The sequence below is a fragment of the Mytilus trossulus genome, chromosome 8 (assembly GCF_036588685.1).
Source record: "Mytilus trossulus isolate FHL-02 chromosome 8, PNRI_Mtr1.1.1.hap1, whole genome shotgun sequence".
NCBI classification, from domain to species: domain Eukaryota; kingdom Metazoa; phylum Mollusca; class Bivalvia; order Mytilida; family Mytilidae; genus Mytilus; species Mytilus trossulus.
The window spans coordinates 15,595,171-15,616,946 of record NC_086380.1 but is presented as its reverse complement, the minus strand read 5'-3'; the positions used below and the strand labels follow the sequence as shown (position 1 = coordinate 15,616,946).

The window sequence follows — 21,776 nt, the reverse complement described above, 5'->3', positions numbered from 1 at the left end:
ACAACACAAGAAGTCGTCTGACAGATTTGAAGAATATAGACGACACTTATATATATAGTAGATCTCTCTAAAAGGGGAAGAATGTTTTTTTAATTTTCCATGACGACGGACGATGGAAGCCAAGTTGTGAGAAATGGCTCATAAAAAATAATACACAAATGAATTATAGATCCTCACATTTACATTATTCTTTTATTGCATAACCGATGTGATTGGGTTTAATACATATCTATGTTGATTGGATTAATTGTGTAATACCAATGTTGGCTGTCCCATGTTATAGCGAAAATTATATAAAAATACAAATAAATGATTTTGGTAGATTAATACATATACGTCTTATAACACAAGTGTAGAAATTTTTATATAAAAAAAATCGAGCGAAAAAAACTAAAAAAAATGATACATATTTAAAAAAAAAACCACCAAAGAATGGGTATGATTTTCACTGAGACAACTCTTCATAAGGAACAAAATGACACAGCAATTAACAACTATATGACACCATACGGCCTTCAACAACGAATAAAGCCAATATTGCACAGTCACCTTTAAAATGCCCCGAATTGACAATTGTAAAACAATTCAAACGAGAAAACTAACGGCGTAATTTATGTACGAACTAATGAACGAAAAATAAGTATGAACACAGCAAAACAACCACTGAAGTACAAGCTTATAGCCTCCTGACTTGGGACAGGCATATACACTATGTAAAGGGGTTAAACATGTAAGACGACGCCCATTTATCCTGAGACAGTGATGTAACACTACAATATACGAACCGGCAAACTATAGAAATCAGTTGAAAATGGTCCAACTCATGTATGGAAATAAAATGAAAAACAATTAACAAAGACAGATTAGACGTGTCCGGGAATTAGTACATCCCAACAACAAAAAGCTACTAAGAACAGATCTGAGTTCTCGCAGTTATTAACAGCTAGTTCAAAGACAATAGCATCCATTTACAAAAATATGAATCTAAAACTAAATACATTAATTATAAGCAAATTCATAAGATTCCATATAAATTTTGATTGGCAAAAGTATTCCAAAATTGATACCAAGAGATCTTTCGCCTCGTGTTATATTGTCTACTGTCAACAGTTTTACGCCTCATTCAAACTAAAAATGAAACTTACAAAATCTTAATAAATGACCGTAAGAAAATCTTATTGCAAATTGAGGTTGATTGTCTCGTTTTTAACCCTTTTCTTAATTTATACATTCAAGATTTCATTTTAAACATAACAAGAATAAGGTATGATTACGTCACAGGGTTGACCCATTGAATTAGAAAATCAAGCAGTATTATAAATCTACCGAACAAAATCCTTCAGGTGCCAATAAAACACGAGTCTGACAGGTAAACGTCTTCATAGTTTTGTATTTTGTCTCACATGTTTGTATTAAGGCTATAAACGTCTGGAATTAGGTGTAAAACTGCAAAAAGGTCAATATAGTCTTATTTCTTAGATCTTGTCGTTTTTATCTATCTATCCTCATATTTCCGCACTCAGACTTTGACTTTTACTAGTTCATCTAAAAATGAATCATGGTCATTAACAAAAATAGAAATTTCGCTTTTGCTACAAAATCTACGCGTGCTTATACATTTTGTAATTTCACTTTAATTTTGGACAGTAAAAGCGACGATTTACGTATTTTGCAAGTATCAAATACAATACAAAAAGCTGTAGTGGTTGACGTTTGTTGATATGGTTCATAAGTGTTTCTCGTTTTTCGTATATATAAGACCTTGGGTTTCCTGTATGAATGGTTTTCCACTAGTCATTTATGGGGCCCTTTAACGCTTGCTGTTCGGTGTGATCCAAAGCTCCATGCTGAAGATCGTACCTTGACCTATAATGGTTTACTTTTATAAAATTTGACTTTGATAGAGAGTTGTCGCATTGGCAATCATACCACATCTTCTTATATCTATGATCTTCGTGTTGGAAATTATAATTCCCGATTGCTACATTTGATATCTACTATATGTCATCGCCGGTACATATGTTTAACCTATTATTACTTTAAGCCAACATATACATGCTCTACGGTACCATGAGGATAAAGTATTTCGAACTTTAAACAAAATAGTGAATAATGAACACCGAAATTTAAACAAAAGAGAGAATGAAGAACTTTGAACCGAATATAAAATAGAGGATAAAGAACTTCGAACTTTAAATGAACTATGTTTTATTCAGTATTTGTTCAACTGGTTTGTTGGTAGGGTCTATTCCATCTTTCTGAATTTTCAATGAAAAGTCCACAGTATCATATCCTTGTGTGAGGCGACTTAACGAAACTACGTCTACTTCCGGTAATAAATATTGGGATAATGTCTCTTCAGTTATCCCTCCACTGGCCTCTATCAATGTATTTTCAAACTTCGATTTTAAAACAACAGCTGCTTCTTTTAAAGCCTACAAGTAAAAGTCACGATTTTCTTTCACAAAAAATAATGATATAATAAAAACACACAAGAGACGCTTTCCCCCCCCCCCCCGACTACTTCATTTAATTTGTTAGTTATCTAAAAATAGTTGCAAGTTATATACCGAAAACGAGACTGTAAAATTTCATGTGTCTGAATAGATTTTCTGGATTGACCATAATCATGTAGGCATTCTCATTGCCGAATATTTGAAAGCCAATTGTGTATAAGAACTGAAACAATTGAAAAGCTAGTTTCGTCCAGTAATTATTTCAATATGGAACTATGTTGCCTTTATTTATGGTGTTTAATGGTATAATGCTGTCGGGTATGTAAATATACAATCATGTCAACGTGATTAAAAAGACGCAAACATATTATAGAGTACATCGACTTACCCCTACAAATCGATGAGCTCTTGTAACAGTTCAACAGAAGTGTGCATGATTTGTTGCTTTCATGCAACAATAATTTACAGTACTAATCAAACCGCATCTGCAATACGGCTCCCAACAAAAGTCCTACCAAATTATCAAAATATTAAGTTTTGTCTGAATTTGTAGCAACTTTTTTTCAGTGGAATATCAGTTAGTTCAGTACAGAAGAACTGGCTGTACTAGAGAGTTGGAGCCTCGTTGAACCACCATAAGCGTCATCAACCCAAAAGCAGTAATACAAATATTCCTATGTCCTTTTCTAATAAGGTTAGCATTTGTTACTTATGATTTATATATTTATTACAAACTAATTTTTTTGGATCATACCTCAGGTTTAAAATTGTCTAACATTACTACGTCACTACCGGCACGTGCTGCCTCTTCTGCATCTTCCACACTCCGACATTCGACTTCCACTTTTGTCGAAAATCCACCAATAGTTCTGGCATCCTTTACTGCCTGAAATAAATTACGATTGCATATTAAGCTCTGAGAACCAATACATAAATAAGGCCGTTATTTTTCTCGTTTGAATTGTTTTACACGGTCATTCCGGGGCCTTTTATAGGTGTCTCTTGTGGAGAGTTGTCTCATTGGCAATCATACCACATCTTCTATTTTTTTTTTTTTATATTTATGCATAATTGCATTATAATACAGCTATATATCGTCGCACACATTACAAACAATTGAGATTGGAAATGGGGAAGGTGTCAAAGCGACAACAACCCGACCATAGAGCAGACAACGACTAAAGGCCACTAATGGGTCTTCAATGGAGTGAGATTTTAGATTTGTAAAATGTATCATGATGCCGACATTATATATGTATTTTCAAGATGAAATCTTGAGTAAGAATAATTTTAGATAAAACTATGCACCAAGCTGTAGTGTATGCGCGTAGAGTGGGGGGCCCATATTCGCCTTGGACACAATTTCGTCGTTTTATGATTTTGAGGTGTAAACACTTCAAAGGATGGTTAAAATGGAAGAAATATGACGATAAATTATAATTTCATAACAAATATGATTATTTTTTCAACTTAAACAAAATAATGGCACTTACTGCAAAAGATCGAAAAAGGACAACGATTTTCGGTCAATTTCCTGAATAAAAAACAGGATTTTCAAAGATTTTTTTCTTTGTATCTGGCCTAAATTTCTGTTTTTTACACATTTGAAATGTCTGCTGTTCATCTATAGTGAAATTTATATGATAAATATTATATAAAGCTGCAGTTATTTGGTTTTAAATAGACGTGTAAAAACGGCGAATATGTGTCCCCCATTGACGAAACTTCATGAAATTTCAAACACCCTTTAATCTAACTTTACAGATGATGATTTTCAAACAAACATGTTTTCAAGCTTAGGGGTGTTTAGCATTTGAAGTTATCTTCCTATTGAAATATCAGTACACTTCAAAAACATATAGACCTGAACATAAACTGTAGAAAACATGGAAAGATATGGCGAAAATGAGCACCCCACTCTATATTCTAATAGTTTGTTTTAGCCTGCCTGACTGCCTGGCTGGCACATTTTTTTAAAAATTTTGACCTGAGACACAAGACATATCTCAAACCAGACCCGACCAAATGCTAAGATTTAAAGGATTGCAAAAAAAAAAGAAAAACTAGAGGCTCTAAAGAGCCTGTGTCGCTCACCTTGGTCTATGTGAATATTAAACAAAGGAAGCAGATGGATTCATGACAAAATTGTGTTTTGGTGATGGTGATGTGTTTGTAAATCTTACTTTACTAAACAGTCTTGCTGCTTACAATTATTTCTATCTATAATGAACTTGGCCCAGTAGTTTCAGTGGAAAATGTTAATAAAAATTTACAAATTTTATGAAAATTGTTAAAAATTGACTATAAAGGACAATTACTCCTTAGTGGGTCAATTGACCATTTTCAGATTTGCTCTAATTGCTTTGTTTTTTGAGTTATAAGCCAAAGACTGCATTTTACCCCTATGTTCTATTTTTAGCCGTGGCGGCCATCTTGGTTGGTTGACCGGGTCATGCCACACATTTTTTAAACTAGATACCACAAAGATGATTGTGGCCAAGATTGGATTAATTTGGCCAAGTAGTTTCAGAGGAGAAGATTTTTGTAAAAGATAACTAAGATTTACGAAAAATGGTTAAAAATTGACTTTAAAGGGCAATAACTCCTAACGGGGTCAACTGACCATTTCGGTCATGTTGACTTATTTGTAAATCTTACTTTGCTGAACATAATTGCTGTTTACAGTTTATCTCTATCTATAATAATATTCAAGATAATAACCAAAAAACAGCAAAATTTCCTCAAAATTACAAATTCAGGGGCAGCAACCCAACAACGGATTGTCTGATTCATCTGAAAATTTCAGGGCAGATAGATCTTGACCTGATAAACATTTTTACCCCATGTCAGATTTCCTCTAAATGCTTTGGTTTTTGAGTTATAAGCCAAAAACTGCATTTTACCCCTATGTTCTATTTTTAGCCGTGGCGGCCATCTTGGTTGGTTGACCGGGTCACGCCACACATTTTTTAAACAAGATACCCCAATGATGATTGTGGCCAAGTTTGGTTCAATTTGGCCCAGTAGTTTCAGAGGAGAAGATTTTTGTAAAAGTTAACGACGACGGACGACGGACGCCGGACGACGGACGACGACGGACGCCGGACGCAAAGTGATGGGAAAAGCTCACTTGGCCCTTCGGGCCAGGTGAGCTAAAAAAGAATCTGAGTTCATATTCCGATGAATGGAAATGGGGTTTCGACATCTTGCAGATGTTTCTTATATACTCATAAATGACTTTCATTTAAAGAATACGGTAAATCGAATTTATATGTTTCTTTTCATAGGAAAAAATATCACGATTTCTTATTTCGTACCACATAAAAAAAACACAAATTTCAATCGTAGATTGGAGTCATCTGTGAAATAGACATAAACTCATTGCATAGTTAACAATAGATATAATATATTTAGTTCCTTAAAACCATTATATCCGTACGTATGCATGCGTTTCCTCTGACTTAAAGAGTTTGTCATCGTCCAGTGATATTGTTTGCCTTAAATTAGTGGAGAATAAAGGCTTTTTCTCCTGGAGAAGAATTCCAATTTGAAGAAAAATGGCTTAAAATCATTCCCCAAAAGACAAGTTTTTCCCCAAATAGTGCAGTCACAGTAGTAATTATGCATTTAAAGAATTTTCTTGCCTATAAAATGACTGTATGTGCACAGTTGAGGGTCTATTTATGTATCATTACTGACAAAATGGGGTCTTATTTTAAAGCAGGGTTTGACTCTTGAAAATGGGTCTGTAAATTGAAGTTTCAGTCAAATTCATGATTTATGTTAAATTTCCCAATTTGAAGAAAATGACGCATATTTTCCCAATAAAAAATGAAAGAGGTACTTTTGTAAAAAGCCAACAATATCACTGTCGTCAAGTTTCTCTTGAATTTCGTAAGATTTAAAAATGCAAATACTTTAAAAGAAATATAATTGGGAGTTCCCCTCGCCATTGTTACACTTTACCTTTTTTATATAATATTGGGTTTGCATCGCAGCATAGCGAGGTTAACTGGGCAAACCATGCAGTACCAAACACAAATAACTATAACAAGCAGAAGAGCATAAGTCAAGAGACAAAAGAAAACAAACACAAAAAATGCAGACAAAACGAAATTAATACCCAAAATCCGACATACCTTTTTAAAAAAAACACCTCAACAGACAAAGGGAATAGAAAGAACGGTGACTAACCTCTCTCTCTTTCGTTTCAATACAGAGTAGAAACAATAAGCAATTAAAATGTATATACAACTGTATTTATAGCACATTGACCTTTCTGGCAACTGAGGGTTTCATTTATGGGCTGGTTTTGTAGGTTTTTCCTCTTTTATGGTTATTCAACAAAAAATATAATAAACATAATAAGTTAAATCCCATTAAGAATCGCACTTGTTTAGTACATGGTTAATCCTAAAAGTATGTATTTATAAGGTCAGTGACTTGAACTGATGTCTACAACTAGATTTGTAATCCGATGTCCTCTAAATTAGTCATTTATGCAAGATTTTATCAAATATAATAAAATAAAATATGCCAAAAACACAACAAGATAAACACACAATACAAAAAAAAACTAGTCAAGATGTGATTTGCAATAATACACAAGTGTCTATATTCATCAAGTTCTGTGATTAAACATTAATGGTCTTTCAAGGCTTGCCATGTTGTGTGAGGTTTGCTCATTGTTGAAGGCCGTACGGTGAATTTACAAATTCACAAAAAAGTCATTCGGTCTGTGGTGGATAGATGTCATATTGGTACACATATAACTATTTTCGAAACTGAACACTATATTGAATTAAATTTAAGTAAAGTTGAACGGTCGTACTTGGCACAGTTAAGATGTGGAATTTTACCATTAAGAGTTGAAACAGGCAGATATTCAAGTGAAAAACCTGAGGAAAGACTTTGTATTTTTTGTAATCTTCAAGAAGCCGAAACTGAACTACACTTTATCTTTAATTGTCCGCTTTATTTGAATTGTCGAAATAACATTTTTGGTGAACTTTTAACTACAGAACTCTTCTTAGATCTGAATCATGAACAAAAACTGAACATTTTAATGTCTCTTCACACAAGAAAATTAGCAAAATATATCGTTCGTGCATTTCATATCCGACGTCAGGTGCTATATAATCTATGAACATTTAATTTTTGTGTATATTTATTCTAACTTTTTGAACTTTAATTTCAAATGATTTGAGAAATTGTGTATATATACATGTATAACGTGATTATGTTTAACCTTACTGATATTTTAAAAAGGTGACTTATAGGTCCAATGGGCCGGGTGTAACTTTGACTATAAACTTTGTAATTGTATTATATTTATGTTCACAAGTCACTATAATAAACAAATTACTTACTTACTTATAACCTCTCCCCAAATTTTTTTTTACAAATTCACAAAAAAGTCTATCCGTCTGTGGTGGATAGATGTCGTATTGGTACACATATAACATCACCCCATTTTTTTTTACAAATTCACAAAAAAGTCTATCCGTCTGTGGTGGATAGATGTCGTATTGGTACACATATAACATCACCCCAATTTTTTTTACAAATTCACAAAAAAGTCTAACCGTCTGTGGTGGATAGATGTCGTATTGGTACACATATAACATCACCCCATTTTTTTTTACAAATTCACAAAAAAGTCTAACCGTCTGTGGTGGATAGATGTCGTATTGGTACACATATAACATCACCCCATTTTTTTTTACAAATTCACAAAAAAGTCTAACCGTCTGTGGTGGATAGATGTCGTATTGGTACACATATAACATCACCCAATTTTTTTTTACAAATTCACAAAAAAGTTATTCCGTCTGTGGTGGATAGATGTCATATTGGTACACATATAACCTCTCCCCATATTTTTTTTACAAATTCAAAAAAAAGTCATTCGGTCTGTGGTGGATAGATGTCGTTTTGGTACACATATAACCTCTCCCCATATTTTTTTTACAAATTCACAAAAAAGTCTATCCGTCTGTGGTGGATAGATGTCGTATTGGTACACATATAACATCACCCCATTTTTTTTTACAAATTCACAAAAAAGTCTATCCGTCTGTGGTGGATAGATGTCGTATTGGTACACATATAACCTCTCCCCATATTTTTTTTTTACAAATTCACAAAAAAGTCTATCCGTCTGTGGTGGATAGATGTCGTATTGGTACACATATAACATCACCCCAATTTGTTTTTACAAATTCACAAAAAAGTCTATCCGTCTGTGGTGGATAGATGTCGTATTGGTACACATATAACATCACCCCAATTTGTTTTTACAAATTCACAAAAAAGTCTATCCGTCTGTGGTGGATAGATGTCGTATTGGTACACATATAACATCACCCCATTTTTTTTTTACAAATTCACAAAAAAGTCTATCCGTCTGTGGTGGATAGATGTCGTATTGGTACACATATAACATCACCCCATTTTTTTTTTACAAATTCACAAAAAAGTCTATCCGTCTGTGGTGGATAGATCTCGTATTGGTACACATATAACATCACCCCATTTTTTTTTACAAATTCACAAAAAAGTCTATCCGTCTGTGGTGGATAGATGTCGTATTGGTACACATATAACATCACCCCATTTTTTTTTACAAATTCACAAAAAAGTCTATCCGTCTGTGGTGGATAGATGTCGTATTGGTACACATATAACATCACCCCAATTTGTTTTTACAAATTCACAAAAAAGTCTATCCGTCTGTGGTGGATAGATGTCGTATTGGTACACATATAACATCACCCCAATTTGTTTTTACAAATTCACAAAAAAGTCTATCCGTCTGTGGTGGATAGATGTCGTATTGGTACACATATAACATCACCCCATTTTTTTTTTACAAATTCACAAAAAAGTCTATCCGTCTGTGGTGGATAGATGTCGTATTGGTACACATATAACATCACCCCATTTTTTTTTTACAAATTCACAAAAAAGTCTATCCGTCTGTGGTGGATAGATCTCGTATTGGTACACATATAACATCACCCCATTTTTTTTTACAAATTCACAAAAAAGTCTATCCGTCTGTGGTGGATAGATGTCGTATTGGTACACATATAACATCACCCCATTTTTTTTTACAAATTCACAAAAAAGTCTATCCGTCTGTGGTGGATAGATGTCGTATTGGTACACATATAACCTCTCCCCATATTTTTTTTTTACAAATTCACAAAAAAGTCTATCCGTCTGTGGTGGATAGATGTCGTATTGGTACACATATAACATCACCCCAATTTGTTTTTACAAATTCACAAAAAAGTCTATCCGTCTGTGGTGGATAGATGTCGTATTGGTACACATATAACATCACCCCAATTTGTTTTTACAAATTCACAAAAAAGTCTATCCGTCTGTGGTGGATAGATGTCGTATTGGTACACATATAACATCACCCCATTTTTTTTTTACAAATTCACAAAAAAGTCTATCCGTCTGTGGTGGATAGATGTCGTATTGGTACACATATAACATCACCCCATTTTTTTTTTACAAATTCACAAAAAAGTCTATCCGTCTGTGGTGGATAGATCTCGTATTGGTACACATATAACATCACCCCATTTTTTTTTACAAATTCACAAAAAAGTCTATCCGTCTGTGGTGGATAGATGTCGTATTGGTACACATATAACATCACCCCATTTTTTTTTACAAATTCACAAAAAAGTCATTCGGTCTGTGGTGGTTAGATGTCATATTGGTACACATATAACATTTCCCCATTTTAAAAAAAAAATCCTTTCTTTAACAGAAAGCTAACAGTAGACGCAGCAACTTTATACACGGAAGACACAATAGGTACATGTATAATGAAGTTAGAAGAAACGCAAATGTTAAAGCGGTCGAGGTGAAACATTAAATTAGTTTATTTTTATAAAAAAAAAAAAAACACCGAGATGTACGCAAAATGAAATCTATGTTGACTACAATATTGTTCACAGTTAACAAACACACACATTAATCTCAAAGGAGATTGAAGATGGTTCTAAATATCACTAGGGATATAAGGATAACACGTATTGTACGCGTCCGTTTATCTGTGTGGATGTATTAGTACACTGACACGTCCGGTCTGATGGGAACTTCAAAGCAAAGACACGTGTTGAGAAAATGTTTTGTCTTCTAAGCATTTCAAATCAAACCTAATACAGACACGTCAGGTCTGATAGAAACACGTGTTGAGACAATGTTTTGTCTTCTAAGCATTTCAAATCAAACCTAATACAGACACGTCAGGTCTGATAGAAACACGTGTTGAGACAATGTTTTGTCTTCTAAGCATTTCAAATCAAACCTAATACAGACACGTCAGGTCTGATAGGAACACGTGTTGAGACAATGTTTTGTCTTCTAAGCATTTCAAATCAAACCTAATACAGACACGTCAGGTCTGATAGGAACACGTGTTGAGACAATGTTTTGTCTTCTAAGCATTTCAAATCAAACCTAATACAGACACGTCAGGTCTGATAGGAACACGTGTTGAGACAATGTTTTGTCTTCTAAGCATTTCAAATCAAACCTAATACAGACACGTCAGGTCTGATAGGAACACGTGTTGAGACAATGTTTTGTCTTCTAAGCATTTCAAATCAAACCTAATACAGACACGTCAGGTCTGATAGGAACACGTGTTGAGACAATGTTTTGTCTTCTAAGCATTTCATACCAAACACAATACAGAATAGAACCATTTCATTCAATCCGAGGAATAAAAGAATTAACTCGCCTTCTTGGAACGCCAACTTTTAGATGATAACAGGAAAAATTCTAACTATAAGACAACTACTCATCAATATCAGTTTTAATTATGTATAATTTATCACCTTTTTATTTTCTTTGTTTCTAAATGATTTAGAAAGTTATTTTGTGGAAAACAATATAGAAAGTCTAGATAATATTTCAAAGCTGTGCTTGGAATCATTAGAAATGTATGCTAAATTGTTTATTATACTGTACGAAGATGATACTGCGCTATTGTCTGAAAGTGCAGAAGGATTACAAAAAAACCTTGTATGTTTTGAAGAATATTGTAAAAAATGGAAGCTTAAGATTAACACAAGCAAAACCAAAGCAGTGATTTTTAGTAAGAGGAAAGTAAAAAGAATTCAGAATTTTATGATATATGGTGAAAAAATTGAAATAGTTGATTCCTACTGCTACCTTGGTGTACTTTTCAATTACAACGGTAGCTTTTGTACAGCACGAAAAAGACTTCTTGTTCAAGCACAGAAGTCTTTGCATGCTATATACCGAAAAATAAAAAAATATATGTATTCCCGTCGATTTGCAGCTAAAACTTTTTGACTCATTGGTTAGTCCTGTTTTATTATATGCTTCAGAGGTATGGGGATTTGAAAATAAAGAAAGCATTGAGAAAATACACCTTCAATTTTGCAAAAACATTTTGAAATTAAGAAGCAGTACACCAAATTATATGGTGTATGGGGAACTCGGAAGATTCCCTTTGGAAACCATTGTTAAACGTAAAATGGTGTTGTTTTGGAATAACTTGTTATCGGAAAATAACAAGTTATCTTCCATTATGTATAAATTAATGCTTAAATTACATTTTCAAAAACCTACAAAATTTAAATGGATTACGTACGTTAAATCCATATTTGACGAAAATGGAATTAGTTTTATTTGGCAAAATCAACTTCCATTGGATAAACTGGGATTAAAGAACATTATATCACAAAAACTGAATGACCAATTCATCCAACATTGGTTTTCACTAATGAATAACTCTTCAAGAGGTGCATTTTATTCATTTTATAAAGAGGAATTTCGTTTGGAAACCTTTTTGATAAAGTTGAAGCTGTGTGGCAGGACTTATATGGCAAAACTCAGATGTTCAAATTTAAAAATTCCTGTAGAAACGGGAAGATGGTCCGGAATTCAAAAAAATGCACGAATTTGTCATCTTTGTGGAAATGGAATAGGAAATGAATTTCATTATCTTTTTAAATGTCAAAAACAGGAAATAAAACTGCTTAGACATAAATATATACCACAATATTATACTGCAAATCCAATGGAGTACACATTGAAACAGCTTTTAAAATTTTGTCATGTAACACTTTACAAAAACATAGCAATATTTTTAAAAATTCTTACACGATAATTGTAATTTATGTTAGTCTTTTTTTTTGTTTTAGTTGAATGTTATGGTAGTTTGTAAATTGACTTTTTGCTATATTTTACCATGTATGTAGCATTATTATGTTTAGTGTGAATGTATTGAGTATAAACATGTGTATACGTGTATATATGATGTCCTCTTGTACACCTATGTGTCTGAGGTTTATTAATAAAGTATTGTCTATTGTCTATAAAACTTTCGATTTTGGCCTTTACTTCTCTGAATAGTATATATTCAAAAGTGTCATTAATTCATATCTTTTAATATTCCCTAAAGTCAATAAATTGTTACAGAAAAGTCTACACTTATATAGAATGGTCGGGTTCATATACGTGAAAATATATAATGAACTTTAGCCATATATCATTTTAAATTAACTTTTAACCACTTTTTAATTTACTATTAACTGAAAACCAATATTGACATTGTGAAAGGAATTAAATGGATAATTTCAAATCTATTATATTAAAAGTGTTTCTGTACTAGTAAATTGTGTTGATTGCGGTTCAAATATGAATGGAATTTTTCGATTACAAACACAAATAAATACAATATTTGGGCTAACCTAAAACTTAATCCTCTGTTTTTAAACTTATAATGCCTGTCAATTAAGATGGGTATTTTATCATAAAGTGCTACTTTTGATAACGGGTTGGGATGAAATTTTATGAAAAGAAATTAAATATATCACTAAACCTATTCTTTAAAAAATAAATTTTTTTTTCAAATGAAATGACCAATACACATAGTTGAAAATGAAAAGAAGATGTGGTATGAATGCCAACGAGACAAATCTCAACCAGAGATCAAAAAGACGTAGAAGTTCAAAATTGTATACACCACCATTATGGTCTTCATCAATAATCAACACTAAAACCGCAAAAGCTATATAAAAAAAGGGAACGAAATGACCACAAACGAGAAAACTTAAGGCCTGATTTAGATACAAAATAAACGAAAAAACAAATATGACATACGACAGCACACTCTTAATTAACCTTGGACAAATACGGACGGAATGTGGCGGCAGGGTTAAAACATGTTTTTTAGGGGCCTAACTCTCTCCGCAACCTGGGACAGTGGTGTAAAAGTGCAATACATTAGCAGTATGGCTATGTCTGATTATATAAGGTCATAAATTAAATTAAAAGGTTTTTTTCTAAAAACAAAATACATACTTTACTAATACTTCCGGCTGTCCATATATGGTTGTCTTTAAGCATTATCATAGAGGAAAGGTCGTATCTATGTGTGGAGACTCCTCCCACTAAAAGAGCATATTTTTCTACAAGCCTAAATCCAGGAGTTGTCTTCCTTGTTCCAGCAATCTGACCTTTCCACCCAGCGTCGTCTGCTACGTTATGCAATCTTCTAGCTAATGTAGCGATTCCACTTGCTCTTGAAAGACAGTTTAATGCTACTCTCTCACCGAGTAAAAGTTGACGGACTTTTCCGAACACAGTAGCAACACATTTAATTGGTTCAATAAAGTTTCCCTCCACTTCGTTCCATGTAACTGTACATTCCAATTCCTTAAAGACAGCATTGAAAAATGGTACTCCTGCTAAAACGCCCTCCCCCTTCATCAATAGCAACGCCGTTTCTTCCTTTTCTCCAACCACAAAACCACCATAATCAAAGTTCGGTGTATCTTCCTTCAGCCATTCTCTGGCCATATGCTGAAGAGTAACAGGATGTAGCACATGGGCAAGATTCGGGTTATAAATTCTGTTTAATATTTCTGTACCGTCCGACATGTTAAATAATATCTACAATTTGAAGAAAACCTTTTGTAAAATTGTACTATTACATTGTTATAATTTCCCAATGATAAATATTGTTATAATTTTTAAATAATTTATAAATGAATAGTGTTTATACTTAAAGAAAACCGGATGTTTTTCCAATCTCCTGTATATTTATTCAATTGATGTAAGCGCTATCGTCCAGGGCGAAAATTGAAACAGTGTAGCTAAATGTCTAGAAAACTTCTTTAAAATATTATTATTGAAGAACGAATAGGAATATCACGAGATAAATCTCGTAAAATATACAAGAAATCTTTGAAATCTTATAAATGTTGTTTAATAATCAAAATTAACATTCATATCTATTGGAATTCGCGTGCTTGTCGAATATGACCATGACGAAATCTCATTATTATAGATAGTCATCTTCATCAACACAACTAGTATATCCCCTTTTACTGGTCATAAATGGCCGTATTCTTACATATAAAGTTACTTATGAAACATTACTCACCTGAATTCTGAATCTCACTACGTTGGCCTTTTATTCCAAGGTTAATTATCTCTACACAATTTTCATCCAAGATTTCTAAACAACATGCTATTATTATTGATAAAAACTGTGCCTTATTTAACATACACAGGTAGTACTGATGAACGGAAAACAAACACATCTACATTTTTATCTATTGTTGTTACTGAATATTCTAAAATCGGATTATACATGTACAAACAGACAGTAGACTGGTGTTTATACATGTATATATACAGATGACACTTGTTATAAATCCGTTTAAACTGTCAAATACCCAGTGATAGTAATGTATTCCAAACAATCGATTTTTACGTTATAACGAATTTAAATGGAGGGTATAAAGGAGAAAACCACAATTTTAAATATTTTACAATTAATCAAGCATGAAATTTTATCTTTTTTGATTGTTAAGATGTATTGAAGCATTTTTCATTGATATTTAGATTTATTCTTATAAATCCACTGTCGAGATTTCCCCCGACTTTTGTTAAGTCTTTATACATGTAGTATGTATAGAATTAAAAATATTGATACTAACATGCGGATGATTTGAATAACAATACAAAAGTAATATAACGTCTTTTTTTCTCGTTTGGGAGGCACCGGCAAATAAAAGGGGGGATAGGATCATGGTTGAGATTTAAAAAAAACTAGCTTAAACTCCGTTTACTCCATATACTCATGTGTCTGCCAAAAGCAAGCAACTTCCTAAGTATAATGGTTTAGTTTAGTTTAAACATATTTATTTATAGTGGATTGGGAAACAAGTTTTGCAACTTATATTAATCCCTTTCCACTTTGCGGTTGCGAGTGCTGACTTGTAGCGGCAAAAACTACAAGGGTGTCTTTAACGTGCATGAGATATGGCTCTCTCTTAACACGGTTCAGCCATTTATCGTCCCCTTCCGACGGACTATCATCGTTTCCCCAAGACCATACTCGGAAATGGTGTCAATGGAGAGCCGAAAATTGAGTTCCTGAAATTTTCATCCCAGACAGGAATCGAACTAGGAACCTTTGTGTTAGGGGACGACCATTTGATATTCTGGGGGAGGGGGGGACAGGAGGATTTGTTTTTGATCGGTTATTTATTTTTGTAAACTGAGATGACAGATTATTCGTTTTCTGTACTATTGAAGCACGATTTTTCATTTTCATTAAAACAAGGGACTGATTATTCATTTTCACAACTATATTTATGATATTTATGATATTCGAAAAACATACAATTTTTAAAATATTTGTTAAATATGAATAATACATGTTGCATAGTCAAGTTATTGTGTACCATTTAATCAAAATTAATCATTATCCCCTGCAGAAATTTTAAGATTCAAGATTTTATTCATAACAGTCAGACACATGCTTGTGTACAAGAGGACAATATAATATACAACATTTTAAGATAATACATAGCGAGACAGGACAAACGAAACACAAATATATAGTATATTATAAAAGACATTTGGTATAATTAGTTTAAGTCTTTTATACTTTTCTTCATGAAATGAATTATTCAAATTCCCAAACAATATACATGTATTGCCTACATGCATACATACATAGTATTAAAGTTTGGTTTTACCTAGAGCCTCTTTCAAAAGTACTGTTAAATTATCAAATTTTGCCGAGCGGAGCGAGGCAACAAATTTTTTGAAAGGTTTTGGAACATATTTCGCCGAGCGGAGCGAGGCAATATTTTTTTTGAAGGGTTTTGGAACTGTTGAAGGCCTAAGAAGCTACAGACCTGCTGAGTTATTTATTTTCAATACATTGCAAGTCATGATATTTATTTTCAAACTACCAAAGAACAAACCATTTATTTTTGTAATTATCAAGGCTGAGTAATTTATTTTCAAAATCCTCCTGCCCCCCCCCCCCCCCAGAATATCAAATGGTCGTCCCCTTAGTAGTCCGATGCACTAATCACTACACCCCGGCTCTCATGGTTGTGTAATGTCATATCTGATCTTATAGAGTATCTTCTATTTTGAGAATTTTTAGATCTTTTGATAGTTTCTGTGTATTTTTTAATTAAATAGGTTAACAACTGTTTATAGAGTTGGGTTAGATTCAGAGCCCGGCATATTATATAGACACCTTTTAATTGAAATGGAATTTATAAGCTCACCTGGCCCAAAGGGCCATGTAAGCTTTTCTCATCACTTTGCATCCGTCGTCCGTCGAACGTCGTCGTCGTCGTCTGTTAACTTTTACAAAAATCTTCTCCTCTGAAACTCCTGGGCCAAATTAAATCAAACTTGGCCACAATTATCATTAGGGTATCTAGTTTAAAAAATGTGTTTGGTGACCCGGTCAACCAACAAAGATGGCCGCCATGGCTAAAAATAGAACATACGGGTAAAATGCAGTGTTTGGCTCAAAAACCAAAGCATTTAAAGCAAATTTGACATGGGGTGAAATTGTTTATCAGGCCAAGATCTATCTGCCCTGAAATTTTCAAATGAATCGGACAACCCGTTGTTGGGGAACTGCCCCGGAATTGGTGATTTTAAGGAAATTTCGCTGTTTTTGGTTATTATCTTGAATATTATTATAGATAGAGATAAACTGTAAACTGTAATAATGTTCAGCAAAGTAGGATTTACAAACAAGTCAACATGATCGAAATGGTCAGTTGACCCCTTTAGTAGTTATTGCCCTTTATAGTCAATGTTTAACCATTTTTCCTAAATCTTAGTAATCTTTTACAAAAATCTTCTCCTCTGAAACTACGGGGCCAAATTAATCCAGACTTGGCAATAATCATCTTTGGGGTATCTAGTTTTAAAAATGTGTCCGGTGACCCGACTATCAAATCAAGATGGCCGCCACAGCTAAAAATAGAACATAGGGGTAAAATGCAGTTTTTGGCTTATAACTCAAAAACCAAAGCATTTAGAGCAAATCCAACACGGGGTAAAATTATTAATCAGATCAAGATCTATCTGCCCTATAATTTTCAGATGAATCTGACAACCCATTGTTGGGATGCTGCCCCTGAATCGGTAATCTTAAGGAAATTTTGCTGTTTTTGGTTATTATCTTAAATTTTATTATAGATAGAGATAAACTGTAAACAGCAATTATGTTCAGCAAAGTAAGATTTACAAATAAGTCAACATGACCGAAATGGTCAATTGACCCCCTAAGGAGTTATTGTCCTTTATAGTCAATTTTTAACAATTTTCATAAAATTTGTAAATTTTTATTAACATTTTCCACTGAAACTACTGGGCCAAGTTCATTATAGATAGAGATAAATGTAAGCAGCAAGACTAGTAAAGTAAGATTTACAAACACATCACCATCACCAAAACACAATTTTGTCATGAATCCATCTGCTTCCTTTGTTTAATATTCACATAGACCAAGGTGAGCGACACAGGCTCTTTGGAGCCTCTAGTTTATGAATAAAGCCCCATAAATCCAAAACTTAAAATCTGAAATTAAAAAAAACGAAAGGGAGCTTACGTCAATAGATATAAACAATTCACTCAAGTTTCATGGAAATATGTGAAAGTGTTTTTGAGTTATTGTCCGAAGTGTGGACGACGGACGGACGGACGGACGGACTTATTTTATGAATAAAGCCCCATAAATCCAAAACTTAAAATCTGAAATTAAAAAAAAAAAACGAAAGGGAGCTTACGTCAATAGATATAAACAATTCACTCAAGTTTCATGGAAATATGTGAAAGTGTTTTTGAGTTATTGTCCGAAGTGTGGACGACGGACGGACGGACTTATTTTATGAATAAAGCCCCATAAATCCAAAACTTAAAATCTGAAATTAAAAAAAAAAAAACGAAAGGGAGCTTACGTCAATAGATATAAACAATTTACTTTAGTTTCTTGGAAATTGGTCAAAGTGTTTTTGAGTTATTGTCCGAAGTGTGGACGACGGACGGACGACGGTATACCATAATACGTCCCGTCTTAAAGACGACGGGCGTATAAAAGCTAAAGCATTTAGAGCAAATCTGACATGGGATCACATTGTTTATTAGGTCAAGATCTACTGTCGTGAAATTTTCAGATGAACCAGACAATTCATTGTTGGGTTTGCTGTCCCTGAATTGGTAATTTTAAGGAAATTTTGCTGTTTTTGTTATATTCTTGAATATTTTTATAGATAGAGATAAACTGTTAACAGCAATAATGTACAGCCAAAGTAAGACCTAAAATTAAATCAACATTACCAAAATGGTCAATTGACCCCTAAGGAGTTATTGTCCTTTATAGTCAATTTTTAAAAATTTTCATAAAATTTGTAAATTTTTACTAACATTTTCCACTGAAACTACTGGACCAAGTTCATTACAGATAGAAATAATTGTAAGCAGCAAGAATGTTCAGTAAAGTAAGATCTACAAAAATATCGCCATCACCAAAACACAATTTGTCATGAATCCATCTGCTTCCCCATCTGCTTCCTTTTTTAACATTCACATAGACCAAGTTGAGCGACACAGGCTCTAGTTTCGCTCTATATATATTTTTTTTTGTGATATTTTTGTCGTTGGGTTGTTGTCTTGTTGACGTTTACTCTCGATTACAAATTTAAAGCAAGTTGGAGGTATCATGTCAGTATAACAATGTAGCATTGACACTCGTACCACATCTTCGTCTTCAATCCTGGTATTTATAATAAGTTTATATAGATCTCTTTTCTTTAAGTTAAGTAATAAGTCTATAACGAGCATTGAAATGTCAAATCTAACATTATAGACATGCAAATCTTCCGTGCCGAAAAATGTAATTATATAAAGAAAAAAGTAAAATCACAAAAATACTCAAATCCAAGAAAAATTCAAAACGGAAAGTACCTACTCAAATGGCAAAATCAAATGATAAAACGCATCAAACGAATGGACAACAACTGTCATATTCCTGACTTGGTACACAGCTACTTTTTTATAGGTACTATTTCAGTACTAAAAATATGTAGTACTGGAAATTTACTTTTAATATTTTGTACTATTTCTTTACTTTAAGAGTATTGAAATATTTAGGTATTTGTATTTTACAGTACTTGATTTGTACGAAATAATACAATATTCCCTGTTTGAAAATCATAATTTTAAGAGATTTGAAATCGAAAACCTTTCAAAATGCTGAAAATGTAACGGTAGTAAACAAAAAACTGTAGTACCTAAATTTCAAGTACAAATTAAGTACTGTAAAATAAAGGTACCTAAATATTACAATAATTTTAAAGTAACAAAATAGTACTGAATATTAAAAGTAAATTTCCAGTACTACAAATTTTTAGTACAGAAATAGTACCTATGCAAAAGTAGCTGTATACACGACGAAATTAATACATGGGTATGCGATATACGGATATTTATTTGACTGTTTAATTAAATGCAAGGGCAAATGCCTTTAGATACCTACAAATCAATATATGTTTTTCCAACTTAACTTAATATGTAATATAATTATTTGACTTTTTAATGTCTAATTAACAAGAAAGTAGCCATGTCATACTACTTCACGACATGTAGTATCAATGCCAAATGACAAGTACGGGTCATAACATGGGAAAAAAACATAAAATGAAAAGTGTGTTACATTCTTGGAATTAAATAACACATCACACTCACACACCAAGCAAAATAAGATAAAACAAAAACAAAACAAAATAAATTGAAACAAAACAAAACAAATTGAACAAAACAAAACAAATTGAAACAAAACAAAAACGAAATAAGATAAAACAAGGCAAAGCAAAATAATATTATCTTATTAGTTAAATGTGGTCTGAAATCATCAAGACTCTATTTGATTTTGATTTTCCAGGAGGATGGTGTAGTTGGTCTGATTGTAACAAAAAAAATAAGACATGAAATTTACAAATAATAATTAAAAGAGATTTGGGTTAATACTTGTTAAAAAAATCTAGAGATACATGTAGAGATTAACATAACGATCTTTAAAAAACAAAAACAAGTGTCTTAACCGCTTTATATCTTTGCGATTCTTTACAAGTGTGTAAACCATACCACACGCTATATATCTTTGCGATTCTTTACAAGTGTGTAAACCATACCACACGCTATATATCTTTCCGAATCTTTACAAGTGTCTAAACCATACCACACGCTATATATCTTTCCGAATCTTTACAAGTGTCTAAACTCTAAACCATACCACACGCTATATGTCTTTCCGAATCTTTACATGTGTAAACAATATGACAAGTTCTACATCTTTCAGAGCCTAATGCAAGTGTCTATACCATTTGACAAGCTCTATATTTTTCAGAAATCTAGACTAGTGTCTTTAACCTTTGGACAGCTTTACGAAGTCTAACCAAGTGTCGATATCAAAATAACTATTATTGGAATAATAAAAGATACACACAAAAAAAATCAACACAAGTTAGAAATAAAGAAAAAAAACTTCTGTACAGGTTCAGTGACGACAAAACAGATGAGAGATACCGATTTACATAACAAATGTGACCTTTTGAAAGAAGAATGTGATTCGTCCGAATATGTGTTTAGTTCAACTGTGCTTATCTTTCCGAATACTGAATCCTAAGGTACGGTAGAACCAGGATTTTAATTTTGTACGCCAGACGCTCGTTTCGTCTACATAAGACTCATCAGTGACGCTCATATCAAAATATTTATAAAGCCAAACAAGTGCAAAGTTGAAGAGCATTGAAAACATGCAAAACAAAAAAACAAAAAAAAATCTTCAGTAAAAAACACTACGGCCAAACAAAAATTGTTAAAAACCCACGGTATACAAAGCTACACAGCCCAACTTTAATAGACTGAGCAAAACTATCCCCTGCCGATCTCAGGAGCTCTGAAAAGGTCATTAGATTCTTATCAACTAGT

At 32.8% G+C, this 21,776-nt stretch overlaps 1 protein-coding gene across 1 annotated transcript; it reads right to left on the bottom strand.

Moving 5' to 3' along the window:
• Window positions 1-2,191: 2,191 nt before the first annotated feature.
• Window positions 2,192-15,219, bottom strand: LOC134728355 (nicotinate-nucleotide pyrophosphorylase [carboxylating]-like). The gene is made up of 4 exons (XM_063592950.1): window positions 14,902-15,219; window positions 13,818-14,408; window positions 3,211-3,342; window positions 2,192-2,435 (listed from the first exon to the last, which is right to left on the bottom strand). The coding sequence occupies exons 2-4, from the start codon at window positions 14,394-14,396 to the stop codon at window positions 2,202-2,204; spliced, it is 945 nt and encodes a 314-aa protein (XP_063449020.1). The 5' UTR covers window positions 14,397-14,408; window positions 14,902-15,219; the 3' UTR covers window positions 2,192-2,201.
• Window positions 15,220-21,776: the final 6,557 nt, after the last annotated feature.

Bases quoted from the DNA above. Each gene is read 5' to 3' on its own strand.
- LOC134728355 (XM_063592950.1), bottom strand. From the start codon at position 14,396: ATGTCGGACGGTACAGAAATATTAAACAGAATTTATAACCCGAATCTT. The intron at 3,343-13,817 runs GTATGTATTTTG...AATTTATTTCAG, and splicing joins CAGCCGGAAGTATTAGTAAA to GCAGTAAAGGATGCCAGAAC. The intron at 2,436-3,210 runs GTATGATCCAAA...TTTTACTTGTAG, and splicing joins TAGACAATTTTAAACCTGAG to GCTTTAAAAGAAGCAGCTGT.